Source organism: Paramisgurnus dabryanus, chromosome 8, assembly GCF_030506205.2.
Source record: "Paramisgurnus dabryanus chromosome 8, PD_genome_1.1, whole genome shotgun sequence".
In the NCBI taxonomy this organism is placed as follows: Eukaryota; Metazoa; Chordata; class Actinopteri; order Cypriniformes; family Cobitidae; genus Paramisgurnus; species Paramisgurnus dabryanus.
Window position 1 is genome coordinate 17303068 of NC_133344.1, and position 25903 is coordinate 17328970.

The window sequence follows — 25903 nt, forward strand, 5'->3', positions numbered from 1 at the left end:
TGTATGCATTTGGGAAATAATAAAAAGCCACTAGTTTACAGAAAAAATTAATTCTTACAGTATTTTACTTTTTATGCAATATATTTTTTCTATTCATAGCAATGATCAATAAAACATTAAAACATTATTCTTCTGATAATAGAGGACATATTTAGTTCAGTAAATACTTTAGGACAGTCTATGTTTAATAATGTTTTTGTGCACATTGGAAAAATATAATTTAATAACATTTTAACACATTCTTCAGTTATACAGTTTTAGTAAAACACAAACAATATTACGATACGCCATCAGTATGATCTACAATTATAAACAAATCCAAACCAATTAAATGTGTCACAAAAGTAGTTAAATGGAATGCTGCATTTCCAGTGTAACAGTTTGCATGAAATGTAAAGAAATTATAAAACAAGGAGAACATCAGCGCTAACACTGACTGAACATTATAGTTTTGATGTATTCTGGTAAATGTGGTCATATTATTTGTACTGCATCAGTCAAGTATTATGATACACTAGTGGCAAAATTTTCTTCATTTATTACAACCACTTTGTTTTAAAAAGAATTTTAGGTGAAGTAAAAATTGACGTGCTTATTCAAAATATTACATTCTACATGTGATAAGATCCCAAAACTGGCTGCAATTTAAAAATATATATACAGTATAGACACTGTATCACATACCAATAAAACAGCAATTACATTTTGAATTAAAATTGCACTTGCTTGAATTCACAGGTATGTTTGGTTTGACATCTGACGTTCAGATGTTTTTAAAGGTGGACAGTGTATGAAACAATGCATTAAGAATCTGATCTTAACACCCGACTGCCTGATCAAGTCCATCAATGTTTTCAGGCAAACAACCCTCTTCAACTGCCGCTGTGGATCCATGCACCTAAAAAAAAAAAGATTATTTACATTTCAGTTTTTAATGCTTATAGACTTCAAAGGCAGTCCAAAGATGAAAACAAATTCATACAGTTACAACAATGCCTGGTTTCCATTACAGATTTGCATAAAACTTTTGTGATATTTTCTAAATGTCAAAAAAAAAAGTTAATAAAAACAATGCCCATTATTTTTTATGGAAGAAGATGCAGGTGTGTTATCATTAATGCATTAATGACAAGGAAAGCGGACACATATGAGGTGTTATAATACACAGTGTCACATTTTAAAGAACGATCTTGGGACCTGGAAATGCAGGGTTTCATTGCAGGTTTTTTTCCAGATATATTTATTTTTTAAATTGCATGGAAAACCACTTCATGTGAGCATAAAAAAATTCTTTGGGAGTTTTTGCAAAATTGATGTGTTTCCATTGGGCATATTTTTTATTTGCAATTTCGATGTGGGGGTAAATGGAAATGCAACTTATGATAAAAAAATAAAAAAAAATATATAAACACATCTTGAGCATTTTTGAGCAGAATTTTTTTAAATTAGAAATTAGGATTTAATTTTATTTAGGTTTGAGAGATCCTGCAATTTCCTGCTATTGCTCAAGTGGAAGGGGAGTTTACCCTTAAAACTTGACACATCAGTTTACATTTTGATACAGTTTTTAATACTATAGACACACTTTCTGTATTTTCTGGATGTATTCTATTAAAGAGACTAAGAAACAATTATATATGATCATTATAACATTGCATGTCGGTCTAAGACTTTTGCACAGTACTGTATATTTTGCTTACAAATCACAAACGTTACCGCAAAATTAAAAATATATTCTACATAATATAGCTCCTCTACCTTTGATCTCATTTATGGCACTGCTGTAAAGTAGGAACATGAAAGTGTGATTCTGCATACATTGCAAACTTCTACTCACCTTGAAAGGTTGGCTGATACCCACAATGCACTGCAGCTTGCTGCTGTAATAGCATAGCACACATTCCCCTCCCCGAACTGGAAGGTCATCTTTGCTCACATAAACCTTAAAAAAATAATAATAATAATTTAAAAGTACTTAATTCTCCACTTTGACATGCATGATATTAAAATGAAAGTGTTCCTATTTCAGTGGCTACAATAAACACTGTCTTTAAAGATGTCATATAGCCTACCTGAAAGAGCTCATCGTTCGAAGCCACCTGGTCATCCTTCACCCAGGTGTAAGTAATATAGTCCGAAAAACTTTTGAAACCAACCTGTGAAGTGACAAGCAAAAGGTGTGTATAACCCTCTTATCTCCAATCCACATTAAACATTTGCAGCTAGAATTATTTGCAAATTATAAAGGGATAGTTCACCCAAAAATGAAAATTCATAATTTACTCACTGTCAAGTTGTTACAAACCCAAACACCTTTCTTTGTTCTTATAAACACAAATGAAGACAGTTTGAGGAATGTTTGTAACCAAACTGATCAGAAGTCCCACTGACTTCCATAGTATTTTTTATTCCTACTATGGATGTCAATAGGGCTTTTCATTTGTTCGGTTACAAACTTTTCTCAAAATATCTTCCTTTGTGTTCACCAGAACAAATAAATGTATACAGGTTTGTAACAACATGAGGGTGAGTAAATTTCGGTACTGTAGAGGTCCCCCACCTCATATAAACCAATCCAGTCCCAGGCACTGGATGTAAATGGCTGAAGAAGGCTGTAGGTTATCATGGCATCAAAATCTGCGCACCACTCTCCTTCAGCACACAGTTGTACCAACGGCATCTCGTATATTTTCTTCAACTGATAACAGAGAAAACATTAAACTGAGGTATAGGCTAACTCTTAGGTTACGTTCTTGCTAAATGTACAGTATTTTATATGCATAACCCACCTCTAAGCGAAACATGCCGACAACAGGCTTGTGGTCACTAATGCTGTACTCCATTTTATTGATGTAATACTCCTGGGTTATTTTAAGAGGAGGCTCGTCTTCTTGTTCCTCCACCGGATTTTTCTTCTGCATCGTTTCATCATCACGTGAGGATTTGGGTTTGATTCTCCAGAGAATTCGATCACACCAGGCAGGCTTTCGTTTTTTAGCACTAGCAAATCACGACAAAAAGACTGCATGAGTTAAATAAAAATAAAATAAAAGGCTGCACATTAGTTAATAGTTAATTGTTAACGGTTAGTTAATTGTTACATCTCCGTTCCAGAATGATCATACCTTTCAATACGTTTACATGCAACCAAATAAACAGTTTGTGGCTTAACCGTATTGAAAATATGTCATGTAAACACCTTAATCGATACGACTGAGGTCGATCGGATGCATATTTCGATCATATTGAAAGGGGTTGTGTACTCCTATCCGTGATCTGATCATCAAAAAGTATGCATGTAAACACGTGAACCGTAGTATTTTCTCAATGCGCTTAAGTTCACGATTTACATTTATCTCTTACTTACGCATCACATTAAACATGCAATTAAGATAATGGGGTCACACGCTGTACATTCTGCAGCATTCATGTTTTGTAACATTACATAAGCAATAAAATAGCGTTATGCCTTTTGAAAAGTGTGTTTTCTTGGCATATATAGGAAAACTTCCCAAAAACAACTTTCTCCAACTCAACTTTGCACATTTATTAAAAGACAAAGCGTGAACTCTAGGAGAGATGCTGTGTGCTGCGTTGCCAAGTCCTCCGCTTTTTGGGGTACTTATAGACGGTCTCATCGGACGCACGTGATACACGTCTGGATCCGAACCTTACTTCCGGTTTTGTTTTTTTAATGGTCTGACTAGTTACTAAACTGATCTCTTGAACGAATGCCTCGTCGAAAATAACAAATGTTTTGGTTTCCTAGGTAATCTATGTGTTGTTTTTTTGCTTGTTATATAAATAAACTACGTTTAAAGAACTTTGTTGTTATTTATTCTTAGCGGAGTTTAACGGAAGTTACGTGCAGACCGCGACAGCCGCTTGTTTATGTTATTACTGCTGAAATCGTCTATAAACTTTTTCAGCGAGTAAAAGATAAAAGGATTTTGTTTATGAGTCATTGGTATTTAGGCTGTGTATAGTCATTGGGATGCTTTTGGGCTAGTTAAAATGTCAATTGGGCTGGTTTTGATACGCAAATCTGGCAACCCTGGCTGTGCACTTATACAGAAGTTGGGTTCAGATTATATAGAATGTACTTGTAAACAAACATATTAATGAGATTGCAATGTTTAGGGTACATGTAAACTGTAATGTTGTATAGGGCTGCATAACGATTAATCGTGACTAATTGTTTGCATAATAAAGGTTTTTGTTTACATATGTTTGTGTACTGTGTATAATAATTATGTGTATATATATATATATATATATATATATATATATACACACACACATGCATTTATAATTTTAAGAAAAAATATTTATAGATTAAATATTTATATTTAATATAAATTATATATAAATCTAAAAATGTATATACACATGTAAATACTTCTTAAATATCTACATGCATGTGAATTAATTTATACATAATTATAATACACAGTACACACACATATATTATGTAAACAAAAACATTTATTCTGCAAACGATTAGTCACGATTAATCGTTATGCAGCCCTAACCTGCAATTGGATTACATTCAGTCGGATTGAAGAATTTACTGCATGTAAACACAGTCAATGAGAAACACGTTTGGATTCTTCTAGAACAGACATCGTTCATTTTTATGACAACAAAATAGCAATGCAAATGTTTATTCGTGGGACCATTGAAAAACAACAGCACAGAAACACAAATGCAATCATTACTGCATAATTAAACCCTACGCAACATCAAACTAACTACAAACACAGAATCAAGCTATTATCTTTTTGCATATTAAACATAAATGTTAGTGTTTATTTGAACAATAACCTAACGGTGTTATGGGAGCGGGGTTACACTGTGCACTGGTCTGGATTAATGCGCTTTGTCTGCCTGCTCTACTGCTAATGAAAATCTCTTTTCATTGCCTTAGGGAAATGTTACAAATTAGGGATCAATTGAAGGAATGTTAGCACAATGCGGGCAGGGTGGGAAGGTTTCTGTTAAGGAGCTCAAAGGGATTTATAAAGCTTACTTAAGACCAAACCATGTCTTCTGTACCCTGCAGGGGCAAAGGAGAAACCATGTAAACTTTTGATGGGTATAAAGTTGGTGGACGGTAGATGATGTGCGCGTTTACCTTGTGTCGTAGTTATTAGAGTTTAAATCGAATTTATATGTGGGTTGAAAGTCGAGACGTCCCTCTTCAAACTTCTGCAAAACGGTTTCTTTCTCTTTCATCATGGTGAGCTGGATTCCGGCATAAATATATATAGACACAAAACCAAATATTTTATGAGGTAGATTAAGGAATGCCATGTCAATGATTTATATATTCACCCGACATTTATAGACACATTTAAAACTCAAAAGGTTATTTACGATGTCACATATAGTGCAAGTTTAAGAGTGATCTGTACCTGATCTTTAGACCACAGCAAATTGTAACGCTGGCTGGTGATGCAGTTGCGAATAAAGTGCATACCATGATCATCAATACGAAAGTTCAAATCCCCAAAGCAGAAGACCACCCTAGATGAGTACATGAGAAATAAATTTCCGATAAGATCAATAAAGAATTTTTTAGGAATGATAATAAGTAAAAAGAGTTTAGATGCAAAAGCCGCTAAACACCACCTCAGTCAAAAATGAAATAATGATATTAACCGAATTCTCTCGGCACTTGTTAAATGTTCATAATCTAATAGCTTTGCTTCAAATCCACTTAACCCTGGCCTCAGGACATTCAGAAATACTGCTTTGTTGGCAGATTCCGCTTAACGCCACATCGATTTTTCGGATCACATTAAAACTTGTGTCCCTAAAGTAGTTGAGTATTCTACACAAAATACCTGAAAACAACCCGAATGTGGCAGTGACATGAATCAGAGCGCGCCCTAATGTGTGGTTCAGTTTCTTCATTTTTACATTCTGACTTTCATCACGTGCAATGTTTGTAGTTGCATCTTTAGTGATTTTGCAACTGTTTACTATGTCTTGTGCAAAGAAGTGTTTTTTTTTTGCCAAAAAAGCTTGCATGCACTTAGAGGGTTTTGCAGTGAAAGACAATCAAATTTGTTAAATACCAATGTAATGTCTGTTGTGAAAATAATTTACAAGAAAACATGTCATACGCACGGGTTTTGCATCGGAACTCCTCAATTGCAATACAAGTTAATGAAAAAAATTAGAAAAATATAAATCTAATATTGTCATGCACTTACTTGTGGTCCAGAATGCATGATGGGTTTTGGGCATCAAAGGTCTGAGTATCCAAAATACGTTGAAACTCATCCACCCTCTGAGAGGCGTAGTTCAAGTGGGGGGTCAGGTGACAGTTCAGGAAACAGAGCATGTGACCATACAAGGACAGACGGATGGACACGCCCCCTTTGTTACCCTTGAATCCAGGACAATACAGGATGAATTAAAGAAAAGAAAAGAGGAAATGTGAACATAAACAATAACATTTCATGTAGCTCATGCACCCTTTTTTACAATGTTGTGTTGGTATACTGAAACCTCTCTGTACATGTCTTACCCAGTAACCATAGAGGCCTGTGCGGGTGTATGTGGTCTGAATGTCTCTGATGAAGGGAACGTGGTGCAACTTTGAAAAGAAAAGCAACAGAAGACCCTGCATCCGTATGGAGGAAACCTATATGGGCCACAATGAAACATTTTTATTTAAATGATCTAAATTGTTAGTCTATGCTATTTGGTATTTTATTGAGGTGTAACCAATAAAAAACTCTGCATAAGATAAGAAGGTGGATAGCAGCACCTTTATATAACCCAAAGGAGCCAGCGTGTTCATAAAAAGGTGACTCCAGGAGTCATCAAACGCCAAGTCTGAAACAAACTTCAGAGGGGCCGCCCGCACCTCCTGCAGACTAAACGAAAGAACCGATAAGAGGCTGTGAAACCTCTGTGTGAATGTTAGACAATATCAGTTCTGTATTGTGTTAAGCTACAAGGATCTTGATCATATCTAAACTCACCCGATCACATAGAGGTCAGGTTTCTTCGGAGAGCTGAGCTGAAGTAGCGAGTAAACATCATCGGGAGGTTCAGCTGTAGCCACGTTCCATGTGACTACGTACAGCCTGAAGGTTTACAAAAGAAAGTAATGTTCAGCTGCCTGGAGACAGACAATACACAGTTCAATGCTATTCTAGGAATAACTGTTTTCCCTTTTCTATTTGCATGCTTAATTAAAAAAAAGGCATCCATGCAAATGCAACTCCTACCATACCTGATCGGATTAACGCAATCGCACATTCCACATCATTCCAGGAAATTAAAAAGCACCACATTTTAACATACGTGACCCTTCCTTCCTCTTAAGTCTTTACTGTTTTCTACATCAAATTATCATATATAATGTAAAATACATTCTGTGAAACTATAATCTTAATATCTTTAATATATAGACTGAGTAAAGTCATGTCAAAGATTGAAACGTGTGTCAGTACTGACCACAATTTGAGACCGTGCTCATGGATTTGCATGAAAATATTTGCCTATTTCCTCTATGCTGCTTGACAAGCCTTCAGTTGAAAAAAACAGTCGCTGGTGTTGTAAGCATGAATTGCATATAAAGTCAAATGTTTTATATATATATATATATATATATATATATATATATATATATATATATATATATATATATATATATATATATATATGCATATGCATGTATATGTAAGGTTATTAATAAAACAGTAGGTGAAAAGCTCAATAAGGACTGGATGGTGGGGTTAAAATGTGAGCAGACTTTTAGGGGTGGTTTTCCAGGCTTATCCTAAACTAAAATGCATGTTTTAGCTGCATTAATAAAAAAAAAAACATCTTGCACTGACGTATCTTAGCATATATCAGTGCAATTGCTTTGTCTCAAGCTGCACCCCAGGACTGTTTTTGTAAGGTATGATTGTAAAAACTACTTAAAGGGATAGTTCGGCCAAAAATAATATTAAACCCATGATTTACTCACCCCCAAGCTGTCCGAGTTGCATATGTCCATCGTTTTTCAGACAAACACATTTTCGGATATTTTATAAAATGTTTTAGATCTTTCAGTTGATTAAATGTAATGTTACGGGGTCCAGCAATAGTCCACGACCTTCAAGTCCAAAAAAAGTGCGTCCATCCTTCACAAATTATATCCAAACGGCTCCATGATGATAAACAAAGGTCTTCTGAGGGTAATCTGCACGGTGTTGTTGTAGAAATATCCATATTTAAAACTTTATTAACGAAAGTAAATACCTTCCGGTAGCGCTGCCATCTTAGTCGCGTCCGCATTCAGGATGAGAGCTTACGCAGCCTACGGAGGCTACTCTGCTGCTGCTCTGTGCCCCCGCCCTCCGAATTTGTCATACGTCACTAAGAAAAGTGCGTACACTACGCTAATACTCTCTCCTGAATGCGGTCGCGACTAAGATGGCGGCGCTACCGGAAGGTATTTATTTTCGTTAAAACAGTTTTAAATATGGATATTTCTACAACAACACTGAGCGGATTACCCTCAGAAGACCTTTGTTTATCATCCTGGAGCCGTTTGGATTTAATTTGTGAAGGATGGACGCACTTTTTTAGACTTGAAGGTCGTGGACTATGGGTGGACCCCGTAACATTACATTTAATCAACTGAAAGATCTAAAACATTTTATAAAATATCCCAAAATGTGTTTGTCTGAAAAACGATGGACATATGCAACTCGGACAGCTTGGGGGTGAGTAAATCATGGGTTTAATATCATTTTTGGCCGAACTATCCCTTTAAATGTCCTAATATAACTAAAGCCTAGTCCTGGATTACTCTAAACCTGTCCGGGAAATTTCCCATTAGAGATTAAAATTGAGATTAAAACTGGTTAAATAAGAGCCTATGTGGTCCCAACACCTTAAACTTATGTCTAGTCCACACGGACAAGGGTATTTTTATAACAGGAGTTTTCCCTCCAAAAAATCCCGTCCACTCATGCTCGGTTTAAAAGACATCTCCGTCCTCATGATGAAAAAGCAAAAATGCCCTATCAAGCACTGTAAAAAGCATGTGGCGATATAACTAAAATCGTAAAGCCACCTTGGCCAATCAGAAGCCTAACAAAAGTGACGTCGCAAGGCAAAAACCTCAGTTTTACTATCTACACGAGAACACTGCAACCGGCGTTTCTTAAAATCCTCACCCTGGAAGGTTTTTTTAAAAAATGTTCGGTTTCAGTGCCCCGATACTGTGTTTTCGTGTGGACGAATGGCCGAACCGCGTAAAAAAAGTCACGGTTATAAAAATACCCGTGTCCGTTTCGACAAAGCCTTAGACCAGGGTTCCTCAAATCTTACCCTGGAGGTCCAGAGCACTGCAGAGTTTAGCTCCAACCCTAATCACCTGTGATTTTCTAGTGATCATGAAGACCTTGATTAGCTTGTGCAGGTGTGTTTGATCAAGGTTGGAACTAAACTCTGCAGGCTCTGGACCTCCAGGGTAAGATTTGGAGAAGGGGGCCTTAGACTATACAATAGTGACACTTCAAAAGCCATTTACTTAATATAAAAATGGACATACAGACATACTGGACATACAGCCAGCTGCTTAATATACATTTATATGTGTACATATGTTGACATAATACATATACATAAACAAATATATACACTTATTATATTTTACTTTATATAAAGGACATCTATGGTGTTGCCCACTGTATACTCATGGACACAAAATGGAACTGTATGTAAAACACAAATTTGGTGATGTTATGAACAACTGAAACCTTTCTGGGGATTTCACACATGAACAGAAAGCTTATCCCAGTAAATCTAATCCCAGCTTTATTCTTGCACCATTTTGAGAAACAATGGGAGGCAACAATGTTTACTTTGTCTAAGCGTTTCACACAGGTCTTAAATCTACCTTGAACAACCTTGTGATAAAATAAACCACAACACAAATATTGACAGAATGAGATATGTTAGGATGATAGTGGTCTAGTATCATGATAGATGATAGCAGGCTTAGTCCTTAAAGATGTCAGTTGCTATCCAAAGTTGAAACTATTCGAGAGCTGAGGCACATAAAGGCAAGTAGAGAGACAAATGTATCTACAGCCAATGAAGTCATTTTAAATGAAGAATATAAGGACATGTACCCAAAAGAGTCCAACTCGCTGCCCTTCTGGTCCAACCTGACAGAATTCAGAGCCTCTGACAAATCCTCCTCCATGCTGCCTCACCTGTCAATTATAAGAGCACCTCTATTATTATATAGGCCTATAATATATATTATATTGCTCTATATATGTGCACAGAACCACAACTCCACTACAGATGAAACATGAAATTTAAAATCATAAAAATATGATATCCAACTTCATTGCTTTGGTTTAGTAATATGATTATTATATTTAGTATCACATGTTTGGATATTTACAAGCACTGCACACAAATTATTTATATAACTCAGTTCTGTACATGTTACTGTACCTCCTACTGCACGTGCTGAAACCTTATCATATAAAATATTGGTGACAAAATATATAATAAACGTTTAGATTAAGATACCTGATAACTAGCGATTGTTTTTCTGTCTTCTCTTCCGCAGTCTTTAGCTCTGTGTGGTGTCAAACTGTTGGTGAAGACATCATCACATCAACAGTCGCGCACTGTATTTACATCAGTGAAGGTTTGTGAAGCGACCGCAAATAACGCCATACAGACCATTTGCGTGGTTTTTCAAAATAAAAGTCCTCAGTATTGGCATGACTTGTACGGTTTTTCCAAAACAGTGGCTGTGAACAAAATAGAGAATATATAATACGTCAACAACTGTAAATAACAAATAAGTAAACAAATACAAAAATGCAAAACCACTAAAAAACGTTGTACATATATATATTTTTAACTTACATATTTTAATTTATCATACAAGGTATAGCATTAAATTCTCACATACTGACCAAAGTGCTGTACAGAAATGCATAAAAAGACAGAGATAATAATAATAATAATAATAATAATAACAATAATAATAATAATAATACAATAAAAAGATAAAAGAAAGTTAAACGATAGGTCTAAAAAAGAAAAAAGCCATATAAGCCAGAGGAAAAAAGTAGGATTTTAAAAAGATTTTAAAAGCATATAAAGATTTAAACTGCCTTCTTTTTGTTTTTGTTTTTTGTTTGTTTGTTTTTCATATGTTTTTCACTACATAGACACTGTCTTTTTTATGTCACTCATCTCTGACAACTTGTATATAGTTCTTATTTTATGCATGTTTATGCATGTATGTTATGTATAATCAAAATATTTGTTTCCCCTTTTTAATCTTTTTTTCTTTCATTTCTATTTTACTGTATTTCTTACAATCTTCTATACATTTTGTATCATTATTAGTCCCAGTATTTACTCTGGACAAAGTTTACAAAACTGTTATTGTAAACGCTGGTACTCATGTTCACAAGAAAAAACTAATAAATCATTGATAAATAAAAGCAGTAAAGGATAGAGCGATTCAATAGTGGACCGGCAAGCGGTTCCATGACTTAGGTTTTAATGGCAAAAGTATAAAATATTTTATGTTTTTATACATTCCTTATTTCTATTAAATGCATTCAGTGAGAACATATTTTTAGTTAAAGAAACATATCTCATGTTATCTTAAACATAAAGCCGAGATTATTGAATAGCCCCTAAATAAAACTTTACAAAGAAATTATTAACTTTATTGTGTTCTCAATTATAGGAAACCACATTGTTAAAAAAAGGAGAGGATCATACTATAGAAACATCTATTGTAGTGGAAATTGAACATTTTGTAGATGCTTTCATCCAAAGCAACTTACAGTGCTCCTAGAGTGTTGTATTAGTATAAATTGAACATTTGCACCACAAAAATAAGCTACAGGCATGGTATTCTATTCATGGTATTTTCCTACACTATGTTTTCTTATGTATAATTAAAAAAGAATTATACTTAACAAGTGTTACAGAGAAAAGAAAAGTGGATACAGTTTTTAAGTGCGTGCGTGCGTGCGTGCGTGTGTGTGTGTGTGTGCGCGTTCATGTTATTCCTCAGTTGACCATAAATTTTTGGTCTATTCCAGTTTGGATGTGATCATCGCTGGGTGGATCCTTTGCTACTGCTGGCAGAATACTGTTAAATCCTGACATCCATTTCCTCATAAATCCTGGTAGGTGTGTAACATTATGAACCATAAAAATCCCCCATGGTCACTTTTTGCCTGACTCACACACATTCAGCATATTTACATTTGTTTACACTGTTGCTGCAGATCCCGAATCTTTCGGAACATGTGTAGGTTGCGATCATTTCGAGTTATTCCTGAAACAAAGGCATATAAAGAGAATTTAGTGAGTCCTTTAAAACACAATTAAGAGTATGTTTGTACTTTAAAAAGACATTTTTTTTGCACATGAGTATGTCTTTGACAAGCGTAATTTGACTAAGTGCTACTGTACAGGTTTTTATTGTATTTACACTTTTTTTCCAGAAAATTATAGCCAGAAGGCTAGACAATTATGTGTTTAATGTACAGAGTCACAACTGAGGAATTCTGTCACTTTATTATTGGGTCACATAGGGACAGCCACCATTACTAGGACATGTCAGCACTCGTAAAAATATTTTTCTCTCTGCTCATTTGGCACATCAGGTCTTAATGATAAACCGTAACACTATTTGAAATAATTTGTACCTTTAGCTTGTCAGGGGTGCAATACCCTCCACAGGAACTCCCACTTCAACCTTTAAAGGAACAGTATGTAAGAAATTTGTATCAACTAATCATTAAATGGCCCTGAAATGTCACTAGACATTAAGAAATCATTTTCATTTCAAATACTTATATCACTCACAACAGTGGTCTGGCCAGGATATTGTCATTTAAAAAGTGGAGTTGCAGCCCTCAACTGATGTTTATGTTGTCGTTTGGTATATTGGCCACCAGCTGTGTGATTGCAGTACCAGTTTTAGCCACACGTTTTGTGATTGCAATACCAGTTTTGGCCACAATCCTACATACTGTTCCTTTAACACATTAAGGTGCACTAATATATACCTTTTGGGTACCATAACACATTTTTTACTCATGTTTTACAGACAAAACAAACATTATTTCTCCTAAATGTATATGCATTTAGCAGATGTTTAATCAAAAGCGACTTACAGTGCATCACAGTGCAGTTAGGATTAGAACCCACAACTTTTACTATGCTTAATGCTTTACGAAGTGAGCTAGAGGAACATGTGATTCAAGCAAATGAAATACCTAAATTCCAAGACACTTAAATTAAATCTAGCTAAGCTAATAAATGGCATCAAACTAAACTAAATTTAAAGGAATACAACACCGTTTTCAATATTTTACTATGTTCTTACATCAACTTAAATGAATTAATACATCCCTATCTTTTTTCAATGTGTGCACTTTATCTTTGCACAGCGCGTCGATAATGTGTTAGCATTTAGCCTAGCCCCATTCATTCCTTAGGATCCAAACAGGGATGAATTTAGAAGCCACCAAACACTTCCATGTTTTTCCTATTTAAAGATTGTTACATGAGTTACACTAGTAAATATGCTGGCACAAAATAAAATGTGGTGATTTTTAAGCGTATAAAAAATGAGAACTGTATTGTATGGCAGAAGAGAACTGAGTTTGCAGTACTTCGACCTCTGGCGCAGTAAATGTGTTATTCACATTTTGTGAATAAATAAATAAATCAGGACCACACATTTTAGTCAATAATGGAAACAGCGATACCTTTAGCTCCAAAGCTGATCATACTATCAGCGTTTCCCTCATAAAGTTTCCTAAATTTTAATGGAGTCACATCACTCCAGACATTAAAAGCATGTCGAACGGCTCTGTCCACATCCGATTTCTTAAGGTCTGGAGTGTAGTTTAGTATCCTGCTTGTAAAAAAACTTACAAAAAATAAAGAGAATTAAACGCCAAATTTGAGCTTTTTCTCTTAAGGTTGTAACAAACACAAACCTAAAAGTCACATTTGTTGTTTTCCATTTAAGGTCTCTGGGAAAGTGCTTATATCCCGCCACATCTGGTACCCCCAACATGCCATTTCCATGAGCTCCACAGTTTCATTGTTCAGCTTTCCCGTCACGTCCAATCTGAAGAACTTCTGCATCTTTCGAATCTTCTTCTCATTTTAGGTCAATGCAAAGACGCTTATAGGCATCATGGAGCACGGTATATGCGCGAATGGCGAGTTATGCGCTAATTGAGTGTTGCCGCAGGAATTACGCTGAGTTGAAAAATCTGTACTTTGCCGTATATTCGCGCCGCGTAAACCAATCAGGAGCTTGCTCTAGTAGTGACGTGATTACAGGGAGCAAGCGGAGTCGCAGAAGCCACTCCCATGATGCGAATTTCCACATTAATGTCTCGCATGACTAATTTCAAGCGTGGCTTTCACGCGGGAATGAAGTGAGTAAACTCAAAATGTTTAAGCGTCCAACTACGTACCAATGGCGTGTTTTTGCCGCCTCTACCGCGGCAGGTGTGAACGCAACATAAGGAACAGGGGCGTAGCCATGAGGGGGCCTGGGTGGGCCTTGGCCCCCTAATTTACATGTCCGGCCCCCCTTAGATTTCCAATTGCTTAAAATAAAATAAGAAAATGTTGATTTCTTAGTCTGATTGATAGATTGACCAATCAAAATGCTGCGCAGTAAAATGCAGCTATTTTCAAACTTAATTGGATTAGCTCATGTCACGCGTGGTTGTGCGTAACTTACTGTCATCTTCGCATGAGAGTTCATTAATATTCGGTGACAATGTATATATATATTAGGGGTGTCCTCGACTAAGGATTTACACATTCGAATCAGAATTTTCGAATCTTTCTATAGTCGACCGATAGTCGAATCATCTAATGTGCATGGGTTGGGAGTGGGCCAGGTACAAATGGGTAACTTTTATTTTCTTTCACAAGCAGCACACAGAAACAACTTTCTGATAAAGTGACCAAAACTGTCTTTCAAGTGATGAACGAAGACATAACTGACGATGCATTTATATCATTTTTTTAAGGTAAAATGTAAGGCAACATAAACATTTGTTTAATCATTCCTCATAACATTTTAAAGCCACGATCTACAGAACATCACACAAAGATATAACAAAAAAATGGATAATTAAGCCTAAAAAATATAAAAAATTTGATCCTGCCTTGGAAACCCTGGGTACAATTCAGTGTTTTGTAAGACGCCACCCACTGGCCCAAGGAAGGTATCCAATGTTTGATTATTTATAAATTCCCATAGTCTTAGTTATTCGTTCATTAGGGACCCGATATTGCACAGGATATACGTCGGCCGTTGCGTACATCTCACGGACACAAAATTGCCAGTCTGATCTTAGTCAGAGGTTGCCGGGTAAACTAATATTTTTACTTCTGGCCGCCCCATGCTTGCTCCGATCATAAAAATAGTTAGTCACGATCATGCAACTTGCTAAGTCAGGTGATAGACATAAATCTGAGAGTCCTGGTGAATGTGCCCCATGCTCCATTCAACATCAAAACACCAGTGTGATCATATCCTGACATACTTATTTTGCGGTAATACCAGACTCCTTCTAATCTACTGGAAATAATAATTTCTGAAAGAATTAAAATAAATCAATACAATTTCTGAAGAATTTAGATGAATCAAATGTAACAATTTATTATACCAGGCAGGTTCCAGCTTCAAACATCAATTAAAGAATATCATACAGAATATGATTCAATTCCAATTAATTAAAATGATCAACAATTGCAAAAGTTACAAAGTCATGCCTGGCAATAGACACTCTGGCTACAGAGTACTTCCATCGTAAATATAATACACCTAAAATGGTGTAGGAAGATTCTTGTTAAAGATTTCTTCCATGATGTTTTAGTACACACACAAAGTGTGGGAGCTCCTGGTTACAGGATGCCTCCATAAGGTTTGAATACACACAGAGTGTGGGACTTTTGACAAGAAAACCACCCTGTTTTAAAATATACCCGTCGAAAAACATCCGTTTTTTATGTTTAGTTTGATGAACTCCTTAAAGGTTCTCTAAGCGAATTCACGCGTTTTAGACCATAAAACATTTTTTGTTACATACAGCAAACATCTCCTCACTATCTGCTTGCTTCCTGTCCGCTGAAAAATGCGATCTCTGTAGACAGCCCAGCCTCCACAAACTGCAATAATAACAAACTTACCTACACCAGAAACCATAACAAAGTATTCTAACCAATAAACGCCAAGAAGGATTTGGGGGTTGGGTTTGGGCGTGTTCATGAAAGCACGGAAGGGAGGGGGAGGAGTTAACTACGCTCAGTTTGTTTAAAAACACATTTCAAAAATCAACACACAGATTCGCTTAGAACGCCTTTAATATGAGACGCAGAGCACCTAGCACGTTCGGCTAAATTGCATGCGCCAGCCTCATGGCCAGAACGCAAACAGCATAATATCAATGCAACGAGAAGCAATCCAAAATGTACAGACTTAAATTAGATCAGAATTTACGTTTATAATTAATAATTTTTTTAAAATAAAATAAGGTCAGAAGTAACAAGGTGCAGAACAAATTATGTGCAAAATGCCTGAAGTGCACGGAAACAAAACACAAGCCAAATAGTTAAATCAGATAACCCTGAGTGATTTATAAATAAAATAAAATAAAATAAAATAAAATAAAATAAAATAAAATAAAATAAAATAAAATAAAATAAAATAAAATAAAATAAAATAAAATAAAATAAAGAAATTATTAAAAGAACGAAAGTATAACCAGAATTGCCAGCTTTGTCTTTTAAATGTAGAAACAAAGAGGCAATGGTTCCTTAACATAGAAGCAACTTTGCCCTTTGCTTGCTCCCTATTACTGGTCTAAATGACACAAAACCAGCAGTATCATGAGCAAAACAACAAAAAAGCCCCTAACAGCTGTGCATTTTGGTTTATGTTGGCTTATATTGTCATTTACTAGGATAGTTTTTTTGCTCGACTCTTTCTTTAGATTTCGTCCTCTCAGAATCACTGCCTGACTGTGCTTGTGTAGTTTATATTCAGCCGCAGCCCCTAAATTCTCCTCTGTTTGTCTTAATGTCTGTCCAGGTTTAGAAGTCATATGCCTGGTCTTAGTCAAAGCTGATTCAGAATCATGTTAGAGAAGTCTGGAAATGTTATTAATAGTTACTTGATCCCGTGAAAGGAAGTTTTGCTTCATAAAATCCCTTCCTAAAACTACTGTAAAATTACTGTAAATTATTGTGAAACTACAAGTACAAACACAGCAAACCTTTTAACCGTATTACTCATATACTTAAAATGACGCAACGTTCACTCAAAAAGGATCATTTTAAAATCAGCAGTGATAACATTGCTCACTCAGGTGCCAAACAAGCAGTTTTAGCCACACTTTGTTGGCTGTCGGTTAGAGGAAGTTGACTGGCTGAGGTACTTTTACATGAATCACAAGTATGGACAGGAGAGATCCCTATAAAGGGACCCTTCAGACCAGGGAAAACATGATCCTGTCAGCATGGAACTCACAGTTGTGATATTGTTGGCGATCGCAGCACACGCTTTAGCAAAACCTCTTGTATCTGAGGAGGAAGATGAGGTGTTGTTAGCTAAGGTAAGGAAATGGACTTTGATATGTAAGCTTTGCTGAGTTTATTTGTGAAAGAAAAGATTCCTTTACTTGTTAATTATCCTGTTTGTTTCATTTTTCCAGAAATATCTCAGGAGGTACTATGGCATGCCGGCTGGTCTCCAGAGAGCGGGAAAGTCATCCGATACCGATGCCATGTTTGAGAAGAAGATTCGAGAGATGCAAAAGTTCTTCAGGTTGGACGTGACCGGAAAGCTGGATGACGAAACGGTGGAGCTCATGGAAATGGCACGTTGCGGGGTACCAGATGTGGCGGAATATAACCACTTTCCCAGAGACCTTAAATGGCAAACAACAAATGTGACTTTTAGGTTTGTGTTTGTTACAACCTTAAGAGAAAAAGCTCAAATTTGATGTTTAATTCTAAATTTTAAACGTTTTTTTTACATGCAGGATACTAAACTACACTCCGGACCTTAGGAAGTCGGATGTTGACAGAGCCGTTCGACTTGCTTTTAATGTCTGGAGTGATGTGACTCCATTGAAATTTAGGAAACTTTATGAGGGAAACGCTGATATTATGATCAGCTTTGGAGCAAAAGGTATCGCCGTTTCCATTATTGACTAAAATGTTTGTTCCTGAATTTTTATTTATTCATTTGTTTTGCTTTTCTTTTTACAACAAAAATAAATAAATAACAGAACATGGAGACTTTAACCCATTTGATGGACCGGAGGGTCTTCTCGCTCATGCTTATCCTCCTGGAAATGGCATTGGTGGTGATACACACTTTGACGAAGATGAGACGTGGACTAAAGACGATCATGGTACAATAATTTCTACAAAAATACACCAAATTGTTTGTAGTTATATAAAAGTTATATTTAAATTTATAATCATGATGGTGTTCTTTGTAGCATTTAATCTCTTCTTGGTCGCGACCCACGAATTCGGTCACGCTCTTGGTATGGCCCATTCCTCTGACCCCGGGTCACTGATGTTCCCAGTGTACTCGTATGCCAAGGGGTACCCTCTATCTGAAGATGACATTAAAGGCATTCAGTCTCTCTATGGTAAGTGTTACATAATCATCCCAGAAAATTCCCAAAATGTTCCATATCCAAAATGTTTCATTTCCAAAATGTTCCATTTTAAATGCATTTTCAATCTCAGGTCCAAATCCCAAACACAGAAGGGTCAAGCCAAAGCCTGACGCTCCAACCAAATGTGACCCTGAACTGAGTTTTGATGCCGTTACAGAGCTTCGTGGAGAGACCATCATTTTTAAAGACAGGTGCTGGATATCTATCAAGAACTTTGACAAGCTAATAAAAGTTAATTGTTGTCGTAAAATGTTCAGAAATAATTGCACCTCTTTCAGGCAAATATCTACACTGCTGCATTCTTTCACTCTTGCATTATGTACTCCTAACATGTTGTTGTTTTTGGCACGCAGGTTTTATTGGCGGCTACATCCACAAATGCCTGAACCCGAACAAACCCTGATAAAATCTACATGGCCAGAAATTCCAAACGAAGTAGATGCTGCGTACGAGAACCCGGAGAAAGATGTCGTCATCTTATTTAGTGGTTAGTTTTTTAGAGATCCAAAATTCAGATTATTATTCATTCATTCATATCTTTATCTTATGCAATGCAGTAGGAATGCAACAATTTTTTTGTGCCAATACCGATATTCGATTACTTGGAATGATATTTACCGATTTTGATAGTACCAATTTGCTTTTTAATCCTTGTTTCAAATTATCATGTTGTGAAATCATAGAAGTGCAGAACGTACAACACAATGATGTTATTGTGACCTAATCAAATTAAAACACCCCTATGATTGTCGGGATATAATCTGCCATTATCATCCGCTGTTTTTAAACAATCGGTTGATGTGCAATAGTGAGAAAAATTGCCGATAAACTGGTGCATCTCTACAATGCAGTTATTGTAAATGTACTGTAATTTAACGTAAATTACTGGGTCTACTCAACGCTATCTCATGGCTATTCGTACAAATTTTACAAGGTGGCTAATTCGTATTAATTCGTACGACCACAATCACACATTTTTTATGAATTGTCTTGACCCCTGTGAAGTTGGGATTAGGGGTAGGGCTTTGTTATTGTTTTATGATAATCGTACGTTTTTTTCATGATTAACTTTGTGAAGATTTGTACGAATTAGCCAACTCTCTTTAATTCTCGTGAGATCAAGCTGGTCTACTTTATGAACACTTTGATTTCTGTTTAATGTATGTTTAACCTTCTTACAGGGATCAAAATGTGGGCTCTTAATGGCTACAATCTGGTTGAGGGCTATCCAAAATACATTCACAAGCTCGGCCTCCCAAAGACTATCCGGAAAATTGATGCCGCAGTTAACATCAAAGACACGGGCAAGACTCTGCTCTTCACTGATGAAGAATACTGGAGGTATGTTGAGACTCCAAAATATATCATTACTCTTACTTTATTTGAACATTATGCCCTCAATGAAAATGTGGTACTCACAAATAAGTAATGCTAACAAAATGCTAAAGGTTAATGTTAGCTGCATCTATTCTTCAGTTATGACGAGCTAACAGGCACCATGGACAAGGGCTACCCACGATCTATCGAGACAGACTTTCCTGGAATAGGAGATGAAGTAGATGCTGCTGCCTACCATTACGGTATGTGTAACTTTACATAACCTAACTGTAGTGATTTAAATTTTTGTTTACATTTTGTTGTATTATTGTTTACTTTTGCGTTAAGCTAATCATTCTGTATTGAAACTGACTTTTTAAGGCTTAAATTCTTTAATTAATCTTGTATTGTATTTTCCCTTTTTTTTTTACAGGATATTTGTACTTCTATCACGATCATTTGCAGTTTGAATACAGTTACAACTCAAGGAAAGTCATGCGCATTACGAGGGCTAATTCAATACTCAATTGCTAAGCTATTAGAATGTGGATTTACCATAAACTGTTAATCACTGCTGTGAAACGTATCATTTATTTTTAAAACACAAAACTGAGCTGGTAAATCAGTAAAAAGTCTGTTTTTCTTCATTCATTTATTTATAAACCATGATTCTTGGAATCATGTTTTTGGGATATTTTAATAAATTTACTTTATAGAAAATAAGGTGGTGGGCTTGTTGTTGTGTAAGTGCATGATGCTATTAAAGTTGTTGTTTGTTTCTGTCATGGTTTCTGTCATAATAAAGATATTAAACTTACTAGTCTGACTATAGTCTTTGTGGTTCTAGGTTGTTTTATAAAAATGTGTTTTCTTTCCCTTTTCCTGCACCTGATGCTGGCACATGTATGACTAGTATAAATGCCTGTGGCTGTGAGATGAGAGGCGCTGAATCGCTTGTATTCATGATCCTTGGCTGCCCTCAGGGTTTATGGGGGATTTCAGCAAATCCCACATACAGCCACAATGTTTGCAGACATGCCTGGCATACTACCAAGCAGCGTTGGGGATTTTATATGGGACAAATCAGGCCATTGGTGGTTATCATAATAAATTATTTATCAAGCTTAGTCTGACAGGTTGATGTTTTGTAATATGATACTTTTCATAGTTTTTCCACAATTACTATGTTTAGGGTTTAGTGCTGCAAGATATTATAAATTAGTAAGGCTCAATTCAACAAAGTCTTTGTTAACAGTTATAAAGGGGTTTAAAATATATCATTTTATATCATTATGTGTTCAGAATAACACATTTGAAAGATAAATTAACTGTTTAAAGAGAAAGACCCTATTAAATAAATAACTATTGTAGAAAAGGTATTAAATTAATTAACATTCATTCAGATTTAATAACATGTCTGCACAATACTGTTCACAGGACTATTTCAATTCATTTTAAGTTATGTATTTTGCATTTATTATTCTTCAAAATGTATATTATTTTCACAGAAGAATTTATGTACTGACACACACTGTTGTTTAACTGTAGATGCATGTTGAGTTTTTACTTGTTAAAGGGAAACTTGGTTTATTAATTTGAATAGTTTATGTTTTTGAATTGTTGATTGAAATTATGTTGTCCACGTCCTTGTACTGAATTGTGCTTTAACACATAAACTTACAATATCTTATAATACATATATTTTCATATATATAATTAAATACATATTTGTGAACCTGTCTGTAAAAACAAGGCTAAAGTCTCAAAATCTAAAATCTAGCACTGAAATTTGATTTCAGTCATTAATTTCACTATGATTTCAGTCTTTGACACAGCCAAATTTCAAGGTTATGTTTTCAAAAAATGTTTTTTTATGTTATTTAGAATGATTTTATGTAAAATAACAGTAAATCTAAAAATACAAACTTTAGCTGGGCTTTTACATTATTTAGGATGATTTCATGTAAAAGCAGTTAATCTAAAAATAAACTTTAGCTGGGTTTTCATTGGCAGGGTCACTTTGTGTTCAATATTATATGATTTAAAGTGCATTTATTTTTATTAGTTTATATATATATATATATATATATATATATATATATATATATATATATATATATATATATATATTTTAGTAAGATGCTTTTATTTTGAAATGTGTTACTTCCTGGTGTGGCGTCGTCGCATTGTTGTCATTCTGCGACGCTCTCAAAAGGTTTATTGAAAAGCGAAACATTTATTATTTTAGGAAACGTATTCTTTACACCGTCAGGTAAGTACTTTATCTATTTAATACGCATACTACAAAATAACTGAAACATAAACTTAATTTTATATAATTACTGTTCAAGAGTGTAATTAACGTTACACATTTAAAACACGGCGCTCATGACACGAGGATTAAAGCGTTGCTTCTCTATTTTAGTGATTGCCACTTGATTTCGAAAGTTTAAATAATTGTGTGTGAACTTATTTATAGATGCCCAATGTGAATCCCACTGAGTCTACTTCTCCTCCTGAGGGTGGAAATGTAGAAGACGTCTATGCAAAAGTCCCAAAAACGAACCCATCTGATGTCACAGAGATATCATTTACTTCCACTAATCAGAGCAATTCAGCAACTAGTGTAAGTAAAAAACTTACTAACACACGTAAAGGTTTGGGTATCACTAGTACTTCATTCATTGGGCCAGCATGTCGCCCTGAGCCTCCGTCCATTGAGCAGGAACTTAATGATTTTTATAAAGAGCTTGAGGAAGTAGACTCCAGTGACCAGGTTGATGAGCATAAATCCTGCAAGCCTGAAAGAAGTGTCCCACCACAGAAGGACACTCCTGTTGTCGAAACTGATCACAGCAGAGCATACAGACCCTATCCAGATCCACACACACACGGTGGACACCAGTGGCAACATCCAAATAGATGGAGACCTCGCACACAATGTGGTACGGAGAGCTTTGGCAAATCAGGACACTTAGACCCGTGGTATCCCCCTCCACCATGGATTCCTCAAGGCCCATCAAATTCAGACTTTGAATATTTTCCTCCCCCACCATCTGGAGGTCCCATGTATCATTCAGATATGAGACCCCGGCAAAACTTCCACAGTTATACTAACAACAGCAACTGGGCACCATGGGAAGAGTCACGGTTGCCGCCAAATGAGTGGCATGATAGGTGTCAACCGTCTCATGAATTTTCTAGGTACTCTGAAGAATATGAAACATCAAACTGGCAGGAGAACAACCATAAAGAAGACCAATATCATCATTATGACAGTACTTTGCGTCTTATATTGTTGAGGGGGCTACCAGGCTCTGGAAAATCCTCTCTGGCCAGGTGAGTTGTTAGTGTAACCATAAAAAAATTATAGGTATATTGATATGTTGTTTTCTCTGTATGTGCAAAGTTGTGCAAGCATTAAATTAAACTAGAATAAGTTTTTAATTATAGTGAATTATGGCTTAGACTTTTATTATTAATAATGATTATAATATCCTTCAGAGAACTTATGTCCAGTGGCCCCAATGGAACCATACTAAGTACAGATGACTACTTTTTTAAAGACAACACATATGTATTTGATGGCACTCTGCTTGGGGATGCTCACGACTGGAATCAGATGAGAGGTGAGAAAGGAAGCGGTTACATTTTTACGAATACTAATTTAAAGTATTTAATGTACACTTTACGAAGTGCTTAATTTAAAAACGAAGCGCTGTGTCCCAAATCACATACATACTAAGTCAGATTAAGTACCTAGTTTTTTTTGTTAAAACAGTACGCTTTACAGTAGCAGTAGTATGTGTGGGTGCAGTGTGAATAAATTTCGGACATGTAATGTAACCAGAACAACCACAACCATAATTTTAATTAAATCACAAGAAATACATTTCTTGGTACCTAAATCCCTTAAAGACCCACCGTGTTCATACTTTTCTGGAATTTTTATTACATTCACTGTTTTTTTTTTCATTTGGCGGCACCTCAGCTTGCTTTGCCTCATGGTATAGTAACGTTTCCATCGAATGCATACTTAAAAAGCTAGCCGGAAGCAGTAGGTCATTTGGGTTTATTGAATACTATGAATTCGGACATACTACCCATCTCGCATACTGATTTTCATTTATTATATAGTATGGAAGTAGGTGATTTTGCACGCAGTGAAGGTCTGTGACTTTTACGGGCAGTTTTAAATAATAAGTAAATGTTTCTTGTTGCTTTATCATTTTAAAGCTGAGCGTGCAATGTCGGAGGGTCGCTCGCCTGTTATCATCGACAACACAAACATTAAGGCCTGGGAGATGAAACCTTATGTTGAAATGGTGAGTTGAATGTCTTTTAGCAATGCTTGTATTTAAAATTGACTAAACTAACAGTTTTTTAAGAGGAAGTGATGTAATGAGTACTTCTGGAAGATTTCCATGTGTTGGAAACTAGAGATGTTGCATTATATAAAAAGCATTATATAGTGTCTGTTAAGTTAGTTTAATAATATTAGTTTATGTCACCCAGGCTTTAATGAACAGATATGAAGTGGACTTTCGTGAGCCAGAAACCAACTGGAAATATGATCCTGCTGAATTAGCAAAGTAAGTGTAATAATAAGTGTCAATGTGCATCTCATATTATGCAACTTCTATTAATCACTGAATGAAAAAGAATTCAGATCAAGGTTTACGAGGGTTCAGAAAACATTTGTTTATAAGTGAATAAAATATCTTGAATCAAGGATCTGTAAGGACCTTTCTTATCCTTTTGAATTGTAACGTCTGACTTGAGTCTGGATCAAGGCTCTTTGATATTTGTGATTGCAGGCCAGATAAAGAGCCAGTGCAAGCAATTAATCAGACTATTCTGGATAAATTTGGTGCATCTGTGCAGACAGCATTGAATCGTTTCCCACATTTTTATTTATTACTGTCATTAATAGCATGTGCTATTTTAACTCCCTGTATCAGTCCAAGTCCAGTAAATGTCTTGGTATTTAGCTTACATGGTTATAAATTTCATCAACAGGAGGAATAAACATGGAGTCCCTCAAGAAACAATAGAAAAGATGCTGGATCGTTTCGAGGGGCCTGTAAACATTGACATTGTAATGAATTCTGCAGAGCCCCCTCATAAAACCAGAGGACAATAACAGAATCTGGGGACATGAAGTTGACAAATTGTCTTTTAGAATTGAATAGTTTTGTTTCGTAGCCATTTAGATTCTTATGATGTTAAATGTGTTTTTTAATGACTGTATGATGATGATTCAATGACCAAGTCCCTTTTATATTTTAAGAAATGTTGTTTATTTATTTGAAATATTGAGAACAACATTAAAACATTTCTGTTTGATTAGAAAATGTTTTTTACAGCATTACTTTTAGAAAAAAATGAAAATGTAGTAAACTTTATTGTCTTATTGGTGTCCATTGTGATATAATAATTATTATAATGTGTCTGATTACAAATGAAGATGATGCTTACAAAAACAAACTTTTTTTTGGATGTAAAACCCCAGTTACCACAAATGTACTATGGTCTACAATAACCACAATTAACCATGGTATTTTAGTAAAACTGTTGTAATACTAATGGTAATCAGACTGACAAAAATATGGTTTAAATAATAAAACCATGGTCAATGTTTCAAAGGAAAACTGCAAACATTTTACCTTTGGACATCCTTGCATGTTCAAGTTTCTAGATTTAAACTCTGAAAAACTAAATGAAAATCTGAAGTTTTAAATTACACCAGATGCATTTATTTAAATGCATTTTTAAGCATATCTGTTTTTTCATGCATAAATCTAATAAATTGTTGTGTTTCATAACGTTTGCCATTTCCCTGG

General features: G+C 35.4%; 3 protein-coding genes across 4 annotated transcripts; 2 read left to right on the forward strand and 1 right to left on the reverse strand.

Moving 5' to 3' along the window:
- Nucleotides 1-23: 23 nt before the first annotated feature.
- On the reverse strand, nucleotides 24-10695 carry inpp5ka (inositol polyphosphate-5-phosphatase Ka). Of its 2 annotated transcripts, XM_065280772.1 has the most exons (14): nucleotides 10561-10695; nucleotides 10149-10232; nucleotides 6996-7100; nucleotides 6779-6887; nucleotides 6536-6652; nucleotides 6219-6394; nucleotides 5415-5526; nucleotides 5135-5244; nucleotides 5030-5056; nucleotides 2790-3000; nucleotides 2561-2698; nucleotides 2073-2156; nucleotides 1838-1942; nucleotides 24-898 (listed from the first exon to the last, which is right to left on the reverse strand). In XM_065280772.1, exons 2-14 carry the CDS (start codon nucleotides 10220-10222, stop codon nucleotides 818-820), a joined length of 1449 nt encoding a protein of 482 aa, XP_065136844.1. In that variant the 5' UTR covers nucleotides 10223-10232; nucleotides 10561-10695; the 3' UTR covers nucleotides 24-817. The 2 variants fall into 2 exon arrangements, with proteins under 2 accessions (XP_065136844.1, XP_065136845.1); XM_065280773.1 differs by lacking the exon at nucleotides 5030-5056.
- A 6616-nt stretch (nucleotides 10696-17311) lies between these two features.
- Nucleotides 17312-20859, forward strand: mmp13b (matrix metallopeptidase 13b). Its single transcript, XM_065280775.1, has 10 exons — nucleotides 17312-17663; nucleotides 17763-18010; nucleotides 18093-18241; nucleotides 18342-18467; nucleotides 18558-18713; nucleotides 18814-18934; nucleotides 19097-19230; nucleotides 19925-20084; nucleotides 20220-20323; nucleotides 20494-20859. Exons 1-10 carry the CDS (start codon nucleotides 17568-17570, stop codon nucleotides 20592-20594), a joined length of 1395 nt encoding a protein of 464 aa, XP_065136847.1. The 5' UTR covers nucleotides 17312-17567; the 3' UTR covers nucleotides 20595-20859.
- A 1360-nt stretch (nucleotides 20860-22219) lies between these two features.
- n4bp2l2 (NEDD4 binding protein 2-like 2) lies at nucleotides 22220-25473 on the forward strand. Its single transcript, XM_065280776.1, has 6 exons — nucleotides 22220-22332; nucleotides 22540-23399; nucleotides 23565-23689; nucleotides 24297-24385; nucleotides 24576-24652; nucleotides 25080-25473. Exons 2-6 carry the CDS (start codon nucleotides 22540-22542, stop codon nucleotides 25201-25203), a joined length of 1275 nt encoding a protein of 424 aa, XP_065136848.1. The 5' UTR covers nucleotides 22220-22332; the 3' UTR covers nucleotides 25204-25473.
- The last annotated feature ends 430 nt before the right edge of the window (nucleotides 25474-25903 follow it).